Here is an 11,972-nt window from a genome sequence, read left to right on the forward strand (position 1 = left end):
CAGGGCACTGATAGCAGATCAGACAGCTTTTAAAAAAAAAATGAGTAGATTTATTGATATATGCATTTCCTTTTTAACTTACAAGTAGAGTCTCACATTAGTTTTCAATCTTATGTTAACATTAATAAAACATTTAAAAGCTTATATAATAAAACCCCAAAGTTTCAGATGTACAAAGTAAGAGATAGGGATTAGACAGTAAGTGCTTTTTGTTTATGAAACTTTATAGTGCCAGCCTTCATCCCATACCATAGCTCAGTGTTTCAACAGCCTATAACAGATGCAGCCACAGATCTACCGCTTGGTATTGATCCAGTGGTATCTATCAACACGCGGTCCTGTGAAAGCAGCTGTTGGCCTGTAGACTTTGTAACCCCTGTGCTGGGCATAGTATGAGCCATCAGTCATATAGGTCTTCCTATGAAGATACTGAGACCAGGGTTGTATGGGTGCCTTGCAGTAGTCACTGAACTAAACAGCAAGAAATGAGATAATGTTAAAATGTGTTTGGGAAAGAGGGGAGATTAGTCTGGCCATCAGCTGAGTCTGTTGCATTCCTTCATGAGGGAACCTAGAGGGCAGATGCCAGCTCTTACTGAAAGCCACATACCATTACTACATGCTTACCTGGTAGACACTGTTAGGATTGCTGACAGTAGGGATAGCTTTCGGCTCCTTGTAGAAGCTCTCTTCATCTGAGGAAATGCCAGAATGATAATCTAGTGCTGCTCTGTCAACAGCATAACTGATCTGCTGAGGAAGCTCTGGGTTCTCCTCTCCTTCAAAGAGCGCAATTGTGAAGGGCCGGTTCTTCTCACCATATCTGAAAGTGACTGTATTTGTGTAATGCATCTCTTCACTAGCAGTGTGGACATCTGTTAGTAGTCAGCTGACACTAGTAAGTACACCCTCAGACACTAAGACTCTAGTAACAGGCTTAGGGTTGAAGAAGTTTGTCCAGGGCACTTGACATGTTAGCCACAGATTCTCAACTCACCTGCAACACACCTCAAATGGATCAACCCATAGCGTCATCTCTTTCGGCAAACCAAGTTTATTAAAGTCCACATTACTCTCCACACAAGCTTGCTCCAGCAGTGGATCTCTTGTCTGATGTTTGTTTATCCTTATACACCTAGGTAAGAACAAAGTACAGGTGGATTTAAGATTTCACTGCAACTTCGCAAGTTCTGCTCGTACAAAAGTACACTCAAGTTCACTATTTTCTCTCAACACATTTAGCCTGTTGATGCAAGGTCTGACTTATAACCCCAGCCAGCAAGTTAGCCTAGCAAGCTGATTTATAAACCCAAATGAGGTTTTGTTTATTTTAACCACATAATGCAGCAACTCACTTCAGTAAAGTAAGAGAATTGAAAGCAGTTACAACAATTCCACAAGTCAGTTTAAGACCACTTGAATTCTGCATTCAAGTCAGTCAAGTCAGAGGGCTACCCAAGATACTTTGGGCATATCGTCTTAAGATTTCCACCTCAGCTCTCTAGTCAAACCTACACAGGCACACACTGTGAAACCACTTCCAAAATAGGTGCATTTTTACCAGTTAATAGCACTTCTTCCCTCAAGCTTAATGGATAGCTAAGTGGTTCTCTTTCAATTTTGTGTCACTTATTTCCAATTTAAGGGCTCCAGGCACTGAAATGGCACTCACTGCATCTTGAATATCATGCAAAGTCTCTATTCCCCCTCCCCCTCTACTGAGGGTCCTCTTACCTGAAAGCTTGTCCTCTGGATGGATTGTCCAAGTACCAGTGATTCTTATACTTTTCAAACAGTATTGTTGTCAGCTTAGCTGCAAATTTCTCAATTTTATGCTTGCTCAGCTTGTCTTCCCTTTTCACTAGCCTTGTGATGAAGAAGACTGTGGCAGCAATTTCATCTTTCATTTTAAATTGAAGTGCACAAGGTGCTTTAGCTGTTGGATAGTCATCAGTAGAGATGAGACACTACACTAGAGAGATTTAATAACATTAAGGTACTATCAAATTCCAAAGATAGATATTGTAAAACCTGCATAAGCCATGACAGATAGAGCCTAGATAAGCCCAACTGCCAAACTGATAAATTTAGTTTTGGGTAGTGAAACCAATTTAATGCATTACTAGAAGGCACTGACACTAAGCAAGTTAACAGAGTATAAAAAAAAGTTTAGAAAATAGTACTTGTTATATATTACAGTCAACAACCAGCAGTTCTTACAATTACATAGTTCTTTTATATACAACAAAGACCACAAACACTACCTTCTGAGACCAGAGCTGTTGAAAACCTGAGATAGGCTTTATAAACAGCTTCAAACAGCCACCAAGGAAACAGATCTAATGCTACAATAACCTTTATCACTTATATAAGAGAAAAAAATAACACCCAAACCCTACCTTACACTTCCTCTAGTATAGCTTGCTTAAGGCTTATATAGAAGAGGAAATCATGTGTCTCTGACGAATGTAACAATATTCAGGTGTGCACCATTAGACTAGCTAACTACTAGTTTCAAAGCTATTGCCAGTTTGCTTGGTTTTCTTCCAATACCAGCTCCTTCTTTTAGGGTATATTTAATTGATTCGGTACTGTATTCTGTTATATCCATCAGTCTATCTCATAAACATCTCTGAAATATTTAAGTGAGATATTTGCCATGAGAAAAATAGTACTAGGCTTATTAATTAGTTACTAAAATTGCACTTGACTGCTTCTAGTAGACTTTACACAACACAGTTAATTTCCTTATGAAGCCCTCACATTTGGTATTCTTTATTTTGAAAATTGCATGACTCTGTATTTATCATAACATTAGTCATGTATTTATCATAACATTATTCTTCCTAGTAATCTATATAAATATTCACATTATTAGTATAGCTTTATTTTATTTTTGAGGCATTTCATACAGAGCGTGAATGGCTCTGTTAAAGAGTTCACACACAAGCAGTTTTCCAAATGTGAGTGCTTCATTGTTTAAAACTTCAGGGAATAATTAGCTGGGGCATATTCAGAGAACAGCTGATGTGGGTTTTTTTTCCCTTTGCTGTCTCAGGAAGTTGTGCCTCCAGTGTCAGATATCAAGAACTGTCAAGACAAAAGAACAAATTAAGGTAAAAAGAGCTGAGTTTTTAAACTCGCTCTTAATTTGACTGTAGATGTTGCAGCCAAGCAATTCAAGTGCTTACATTTCAGTCTTGTGAATAGACTGTGATACAAGACAGGCGATAAGAAAAATAAAGCATGAAGGCACAATTTTTTAGAAGTACACATATTTACAGAAATGTACCCTAAACCATGAATTTCTGGCTATTTCTGGATTTCTTTTCTCCTCCACTCAGTTAGTTCCTTGCTCTTTAGTTTCCTTCTGTATCATAAAAAAAAAGGCTTACCAAGGCATTAGTACAAACTCTGTTCTTAAGGAATGAGTAAAAAATTACAAAAGAAAGGTGTCTTAGCTTTCTTTTTCTCACATATCAAAATACCTCCTTAAGGAATGGGCACCTTTCAATGACCATTCAAATGAAAGAAAAATCAAAGTCTGAGATAGATAACGAATCTTCAGAAAAAAAATTCAGCAGTGCCAGGACTTGAGATTTAATATAGTACACCAGTATTTTGACCACAAGACTATCCTTATCATGTGCTCTGCACTGCACTTGGTTGCTTGTGATGACACATAAGGATTTTGTTCCATATGCAAGCCATGAGTCATTCCTTCCCTTTCACATATAGCATGAGGGCAATGGTAGCCTCTTCTATGCTTTTTGGAGAATGATGTAAGACAGCAGGAAACCACTGCTATGCATTGCTGGGAAGAATTTCCACACATTTTTTAGGAGTTGATTAGCCTCTTTCTATGCAGCCTGTGAAGATTTTTACTCGCTGCTGACTGTCTGCATCCAGCACACCAAAATTAACTCTGGGCAACAGATGAGCATTCCTGAACAGGCAAACTGGATTTTCATGCCTGAGGCCTGATTTTTATTCTAGAGATTAAACTTGCTTTGAAAATGTCAGGCAATTGATGGGTCATTTTCTGATCTGAATGGATTCCCTTGTAAACACTGAAGACCATGTTTACAGCCACATCAATTTTTCCTTGTTTTTAAACTTCTGCTGCATGGTGGCATGTCAAAAGAACAAAAAAAAGTTCTCAAGTGACTTGAAACTTTTGATGACACAGATTTTGCTATAGAGTGTAGCTGAACTGCATAAGAAGTGGACGTTATAAAAAATGGGGCTTTGTTTCTCATTTTAAGAGTGAATCCATCCATGAGGGGGTTTAGACTAATAGATACAGCTAGATACAGATCTCCTGTAAGCAGGTCTTCACAGACTCATTCTTGACTCACTGTATGACTTCTGGTTGATTGTCAGCTCTCTGAACAGCACTGGAACAATCTTCAATCCTGAGAGGCAATGTCTTGTACCTTTCTAACCCTGCAGGATTTACCCATAGCTCTGCCAGAGCTATATATTCCTGAAAAGCATTCCACCATTCTCACCTAGCCACCCCTGAGGTCCCCACATATTACTTCCCCAAGAGATTACACTTGCTTCATGAAGTATCTTAAATGTCTAAGAATTTTCTACTGGAGTTATGAACAATTATCCCAAGGCTTTGCAGAGGAAAAAGCTGGGATACATGCAAAGTATGAGGCAAATGCAATGAACTGATCCCTTTCCTAGTGTCTTTATTTCTAAGAAAATGTAGCTGGGAGCAACTACCACAGATCTGGGGTTTTTTAACTCTGCTGACAAAATCAGTATCCAGGAAAATATCAAATGAGAGCAAGATTTGCCACCTAAAAATGACAGATAGTGCACATAATTACAGTTTTTGAAGTTCTTCTCAATAACAGTTTAGTCCACTGAGGGTTTCATGCACAATCACAGACATACAGATTGTGACTCTTCTAGGGATGATGCTGTCTTTCTTGACAAAGCTTAGGAAGTTGCTATTCAGTCTGGTTTCTTTGCCTTCATGTCATTTTTTCACAATATCATATTATAACCTAATAAAAGATATGACTTCTTCCTATAAACCTTCTTTTCCTGTTATTCTTGAACTATCAAGGCTAAAATAACATTCCCACTGCAAAACAGCAGCAGGCATCATAGGGAGTCCATCGCCTGCCCTGGAGTCCATAATTTGATCATAATTTCCATGTGGGTTCTGACCCTAACACAGTTCAGTCTCAGGAATTATCCAGTTACCGTCTTTTCCTCAATAAATGCCAAGCTGGTTTGGGTCAGCGGGACGCATGAGCTGATGGGACTTTAAACTGTCTCCTGCCTTCCTACTTTCTCCAACTTGTCCAGGCAGGCCCTGTGAGTTAGGAAATTCTGTGACAAAACAGTGAAGTGACTAGATTCTACAAAGAACAATCAAAGACTAGTCTGAATCCCTACAACACTTCCTTTTGTCGAGCTACTTGTTCCCATGGTTAACATATAAACTGCAAGTCAGCAGTAAACAAACTCTTCACCTGAGAAACCAGATTACAGCAGTGCAGTCAGTCACATAATAAGGTGCTATTTCTTGGATGTTAGGAGGCAAACTCCAGGCCAAACAGCACACATTTATAACAAAAAACACAGGAAAATTTAAGCAAAGTTCCTGGCAATTCATCCAGTTGGTTGTAATCATTAAGGTTGTCACTGAAACAGAAGTAAGGTTCTGAGAACTTTTTAACTTTGTATTTTTAATGTCATGCAGGAGTTCAAAAGTATTTCTGTTAATGGCACAGAAACCAGAAAAGCAGAGAGTGTTTGTGGCTTCCCATTTCAGTGACAAGAAAAACTGGGTCTTTTAACTAGGTAGATTCATTGAACTCGAATCCTTCATAATGCTGTCAGTTGCCACTGACTTGAAGAAAACATAGCCCTGGTACTCCCTTTGTATAATAAGTAGCTAAGAAACAAAATGTCAAAACCAAAATTTGAGCAGTCCACCCCAATGTGAGATCCATTAAGTAACAGTCAACAAATTGTGCTCCCACTCATTCCCAGTTGCATCCAAACAGAAACTGTTAACATCCCATCAGATTTTGCGAAAAACATGATGAATAGCCAAGGGTTCTGACTGACATGATGGATGAGATAAATGAGTAGACATTTGCACCTTTTGTTAAATGGTGCTGTTGTTTTTTAATCCTTATTAGGAAGAGGAAAAAACCCACTGCATTACAGTGTTTGGACTTTCATGGGACTGATCCAGAGCTCACTGAAGTCAATGGAAATCTGCCCAAAGGCTTCAGTGGGATTCAGATCAGGCCCCTAACTCAGCACAAGCATTCTTAGCTAGATTAAATTATGGGTCTCCTGGGTCACCAGGCAAGCCTAGGCATGAACTACAAAGAGAAAGAGTCAGGCACAGTTTCTCTAGTAACTGCAGGCCAAACCAAGAGCAAACACTGGTTCCCTAAACACACCACTGGCAAGAGTCACCCCTGCAGAATTTTTTGCAGTTTTCTTGCTTTAAAGGATCGAGTACATGGAACTAACATAACAAAGTGCAGCTTGCTAGTAGCAATCTTGCTTCTACAAGCCATTTGATTTTTGTGGATGATGGATGACAGACAATTACTCCAGGTAAGCAGCTGAAGTTCATAACTATTGTTATAAAAATCAGTAAGCCTGAGTTATTTCCATATGGGAAAATACCCTAGGTGAAAATCTTCTTAGAGAAAAGCACTTTGCATTTGTTTTGTCAGGCTATATAATGTCCTGATCACATTCAGAAGTATCATGGAACAGCAATGCACAAACAATAGTAGTGCTGCATGAACACAGCACCAATTCAATTGGCTATGCCATTATATGGGAGGGCAGAAGAAACCTCATATTTGGATGTTAAAAACTTACACCTTTATTTAAATCATACAGTCTCTGTGCAAAGAATTATTTTTGACTGAAATAAGACAGAAACTGATTCCAAGTAAAGCCACAAACTAAAATTTTAGTATGTTGATTGCTCACAGATTCTTCCCTTTCAGCTTATATAAGTAGACACATTCTGGGCCTGATGAGAGGGCTTAAGAATAGGTATTTCAGAAATGAACCATATTCCGAATAAGGTTTTCATCTTTACTTGATTACTTTGTTATGCAGTGGGTGTTCTGTAAAAACCTAAGTGATAGGTACTTACAGGTAATTTTTCTGGTTAAAGATTTTACCATGAGTACTGCATTTTATTATACAAAGCACATAAGACAGTATGACCGTGCTAATTACATGGATCAGGAGGAGCCTCCTGCCCAAGGAAAGCACTTGCTGGTGTAAAAGGTCTTTAAAACAAGGTCTGTGAGAACACCCATATTGTGCAGGTAAGCAGGCAAACCACGATGGTATGAGAAAACAGTGTCATACAGGGCAGATGCTGGAGATAAGATGTAACCGCTAAGGAGGCATATTCCACAAGTATAGAAGATGTTCTGTGTCACAACTCCATCTTTAACTGTTGATTTCAGGACCTGCTTTTACCCTCATTCTGTAAACTGTCATCTTCCTTTGCAGAAGAGAAAAACTCTGCAGTTCATGGGGCTATGTAGCAATGTTTAGCACCTTCTAATACTTCTAATTCTATTCATATTACAATATATGAAGCTTAAATTTGCTTGAAGAGGATTTTAAGTGTTTGAGCACCACATTTTGCTAGAATTTAATTTAGATCATCAGTCTTCAGCAACTTAAGCAATAAAATAATCTTATAAAAAAAAAAAAAGACTGGTGCTGGTCTAGCATGTTCTAAAATTAAATAGCAAAGGAAAGACTGTAAAGCTACCTGGGCTTATTATATGTAGTCTAAGAGCTATTGCTGTAGCCTTGTAAATTTTTCTGACAATGTACTCGAGTGTTGATTACTTTTACAGTTCTTTCTTCCTCCCTATTTGCATGCCAGAAATTACAAGAGATTTGAGCCATCCAGCTGGACACAATTTAGATGGGCCTTATAGAGGTATGCAGTTATCAAAGACGTAGAATGCCCAGAAATTTCTGAAGGACAAGCCCTTCAAAAGCATCTCAGGTCAATTAGATACCCCAAATCACTAGACACTCTTGAAAGTCTTATTCTTACAGTCTTTGTGGATCACATCACCAGCTAAGAATCACATCTTGCTACTGTTGCTAACATACCAGAGAGGAGCATGTTGTTTTTCTCTTGCAGTTCCTCCTCCAACACAAGAAGGGGCAATGCAGAGCACAAAACATCTTTTCCCCCGCTCTGCCTCGGTTGCCGCTGTGGCTGGCGTGGAGCGAAGGGCAGCACACAGTGGGGATAGTCAGCATTGTACCAATCCATACGGGCTTATCTATCTGACTTATGCTCTCCAAACATAAGCGGCAGCAGGATGGGCTTGTGTTGGTGCCGATTGTGAGGAAGAAAAGAGCAAAGGGTTACTTAGAGAAACAAGACCTGAAATGCAAGGGAGTGAGAGGACTGCAGCGAGCTGGACAGGTCAAGAGCAAGCATATAGAAATGGCTGGCTAGGCCCCCAGGAGATAGGGAGAGAGGTGGTGTGGGTGACGGTTAGGTGAAGATGTGCAGCATGTGCCTCCCAGTGCAGCCCGGTGCCAGGAGCACAAGCCATTCATTCTTTTGAGCTGTTAAGTCTGTCTTTTTTGGGGCCTCCTGCTATGGCAGCTAGACTCCTGGTATGAATAAAACCAGGCTGAAGCCCCAGTATCCAGATATCAGCCTAGAGGCATGTGCCCAGACTGTCACATGTGACACTAAAGCCTGCATCACCTTCCATGTCTGTGACACAACCTGTAGCCATTTGTCCACAGGAGCAGGGCGGAAGCTCCCATGTGTGCTCCGTATTGACTTTGCCCATAGAAACCTCTTTCGCAACAAAGCTTCCTATAGGGAGACCCATCTGCATGTTTCAAAGCAACGGTCCAGTCTCCATGCACAAGCCCCAGCTGAGTGACCATGACGACAGAGTGTACACAAAGGTTACAGGCATGGGGCTGACCCACAGCCCAGACAGGGGACACTCCAACCTAGGAGTCCCAGTGGAAGAGATGGGGCACCCAAGGGCCACCTAAGGAACCATCCCCCAAGACATGTCTGCCAGTGAAAGACTGCTCGGTGCCCAGTGAATACGTTGCTGTGCTAGCCATGGAAAAGGGAAGGAAATGAAGAGTGAAGAAGCTAGCCATTTTTTCCTTTCCACTGAATCTTTTTAAGCGTTTTAATATAAATGCAGTCCTTATCAGGATTATTACAAGGTAAGCTTCTTGAGGGCAAGTCCTGAATTCTTTTTATGCATTTTAACAATAAGGCATTTATGGTTAAAAGTTAGCAAAATTGTTTAATTTGCAGACAAATTTATGCTTGTAACCTCACAGACTCTATCTCATTCCTGATTTAGGAATAGCCTCATAAATCCATATAAAATAGTTTTATCACATTATTATTTGCATACACATGTATTAGACACAAAGCATAATTGATTATAACTATTTACACATATTCAGTTTTGTTCTGCAGAACAGATTTGCTAATTTCTTTAGCCACCACAAATTAGTGTGAAAGGTTTGAGCAGCCTGACATCTGACTATCAGCACGATCTGTGTTCCTATATTATTCTGGAAAAAAAAGGTTTCTGAAGTTCAGGGAACTAGTGAAATTCTACCACTCTTACCGCTGCTGTAGTAACATGCAGTTTCTTCTGAAAACCTTTAAATGGAAATTGCTCGAAACCTGTGCTGTAGGATATTAACTCCAATGCCCCAACTAGAGAACAAAGATAAGTCAGATCACTGTGACATAAGCACTACAGCTGACATCCTGTAAACCAGGTAGGATGTTATTCATGTTGAACATTTTGTCTTGGCCCAAATTTGCAGCTCTATTTGCAGTTCCACCTCTGCATACAGCTACCACTTAGTCCACATTCGTGCAGCAAGGACTGCATGCCAAGGTTTTTGTCATTTCCCATTTCCATTATGGTGCATTATATTAATTTCAATTTTAGTATTTCATTGCTTTGTCTTTGCACTCCTGAAATTATCTTTGTGATGCATCCACTGCAGTTTTTAATTATTAAGAACAATTAATTTGTGATATAAAGACTTTGGATTTAGTAGAATAATATTAAGGTTGATATGACCAATGTTTTCCATTATTGTCAATTGCTTGCTGGAGAGAGTATGTTAATATAATTATGGGAAGTGCTTTCTTTTTTTCTAGGTTTGAATGCCATGACCCCATCACAAGAATAGTGCTTGGTTAGTAGGCAATGAAAGAGTATGTTAATATGATTATGGGAAGTGCTTTCTTTTTTTCTAGGTTTGAATGCCATGACCCTATCACAAGAGTAGTGCTTGGTTTGTAGGCAGTGTAGGTAGCTGATTGTATCCATTGCTTCGCAATCACTAACTTCACTGCCATCAAAACAAGGCACAGGATGCCCTGCTACAACCTCATTATAGAAAAACGCACCACAAAACTTCCTTACGACATCCTTATTCCTAGTGCAAAATTATTAATAATGTTTATTCATTTACAGCTTTATTTCCAGAGTTTTAGCTGTACAGCAGAAGCATATGGTATATGTTGGCAATATCAAGCAAAGTCTTAGATTTCTTGAAGTTGATGCTAAAATCCTTAGGAACTTTCCCAGAGCAATACTGCTGTCTGTTGTGTTTAAATTGTTTAGCCACATGAAGATTTATTGTATAGTTAATTGTTTATGCACCAAGATTGGACTAAGAATTTTTTTGGTTGTACCCTTCAGTTTAACTCTCAGGTATTGGGAAAATAATTTTCATTTCTTTTTCCTGTCTTATTTAACAAGCTAGTAAGTGAAGGGAGGTTTGAGCAATGAATAGATATTAAACTCACGGTATGCTATAAATGTTTTTTACTCTGACCACTTAACATTCAAGAATTTTAACAATGGAGAAAATACTTAATAGTGCTAGAACCTGCTCTAAGATTCTTTTTTAACAAAACCCAGTCTTCATCAAAGTAGGAGTTGAAAGGGAACCATCTCTTGCATCAGCCTAGTTACTAGGCAGTGTAGTTAGCTGATTGCCAAAAGTAACAATCACTAGCCACACAGCCAGGTAAAAAGGTTTGGAAGATACCTCAATGGAAATCAGATGCATGGAAATTTTGACAACAGAAGGCAGATTGACTAACCTCTTTGCAGAAGCATCTAATAGACAGGCAAGACAGTGGAATAAAAGAAGCTAAATGTACTGAATTGCCTGTCACACATGCAAGAGACGTCAGTGCATTTGTCAAGCCAATTTAACTGCACCTTACTGTGCGATACACTCCATTCACAACTGTTTTGCATACAGGACACTGAGAAACATGATAACAAATTGAAAGGGTTTTTTTCTTCCCAAAATTTGCCAACATCAGCTCCCATTCTGGTTGTGCTTGTCTCAGCCTTACACTTGTCTAGGCCACTGTTTTCACATTTACCTCCATTTGGTCTTGTTGAATAAATAAAATTGAGGCCTGTGGTGGCAGCTATTTCCTGTTCATAAAGAGGCCTGAGGCTAGACTTGAGTGAAAATGGCCTGAAGACACTTGAAATGAGATGTACAAAGTGGTCAGCCTTCTGGTCTTCCATGTTTACTGTGACAGGCAGTGTGTCCCTTACCTTGCAGCTGGGTCCAGGCTCCCCAGGCATGTCTGTGCTGCTGTGTCCCCTCTGAGACCGTTTCACCCCTTCACTACAGTCCTCCCTCCTGGCACCCAGATGCCAGTGACGGTAGGGAAAAGGGAAGGGCCCCAGCAGAGAGGTCACCTACCACAGCAGGTGGCAGTGACAGGGATGTGTCAGTGGCACGAGCAGCACCAGGGTCCTGCTGTCCTCTTGCTTCCTCTTGGCACAGGGCAGGAGCAGACAGGCTGAGCTGGGCAGGCCCACTTCATGGAGAGAGGACACCGCGACGCAGCCCCATGCGGTGCCACAGGGACAGAGACAGAACAACATCTG

The 11,972-nt window shown here is 40.0% G+C and overlaps 1 protein-coding gene across 1 annotated transcript; it reads right to left on the bottom strand.

Moving 5' to 3' along the window:
* Nucleotides 1-294: 294 nt before the first annotated feature.
* Nucleotides 295-1,907, bottom strand: BTG4 (BTG anti-proliferation factor 4). The gene is made up of 4 exons (XM_075036734.1): nucleotides 1,735-1,907; nucleotides 998-1,135; nucleotides 628-823; nucleotides 295-471 (listed from the first exon to the last, which is right to left on the bottom strand). Exons 1-4 carry the CDS (start codon nucleotides 1,905-1,907, stop codon nucleotides 295-297), a joined length of 684 nt encoding a protein of 227 aa, XP_074892835.1.
* Nucleotides 1,908-11,972: the final 10,065 nt, after the last annotated feature.

The sequence above is a fragment of the Buteo buteo genome, chromosome 9, assembly GCF_964188355.1.
Source record: "Buteo buteo chromosome 9, bButBut1.hap1.1, whole genome shotgun sequence".
Classification (NCBI taxonomy): domain Eukaryota; kingdom Metazoa; phylum Chordata; class Aves; order Accipitriformes; family Accipitridae; genus Buteo; species Buteo buteo.

What these genes read in the sequence shown, in the direction of transcription:
- BTG4 (XM_075036734.1), bottom strand. Translation starts at nt 1,907, where the DNA reads ATGAAAGATGAAATTGCTGCCACAGTCTTCTTCATCACAAGGCTAGTG. An exon ending in TCCAGAGGACAAGCTTTCAG is followed by an intron (nt 1,136 to 1,734) that starts GTAAGAGGACCC and finishes GTTCTTACCTAG; the next exon opens with GTGTATAAGGATAAACAAAC. An exon ending in CCATTTGAGGTGTGTTGCAG is followed by an intron (nt 824 to 997) that starts GTGAGTTGAGAA and finishes AGTCACTTTCAG; the next exon opens with ATATGGTGAGAAGAACCGGC.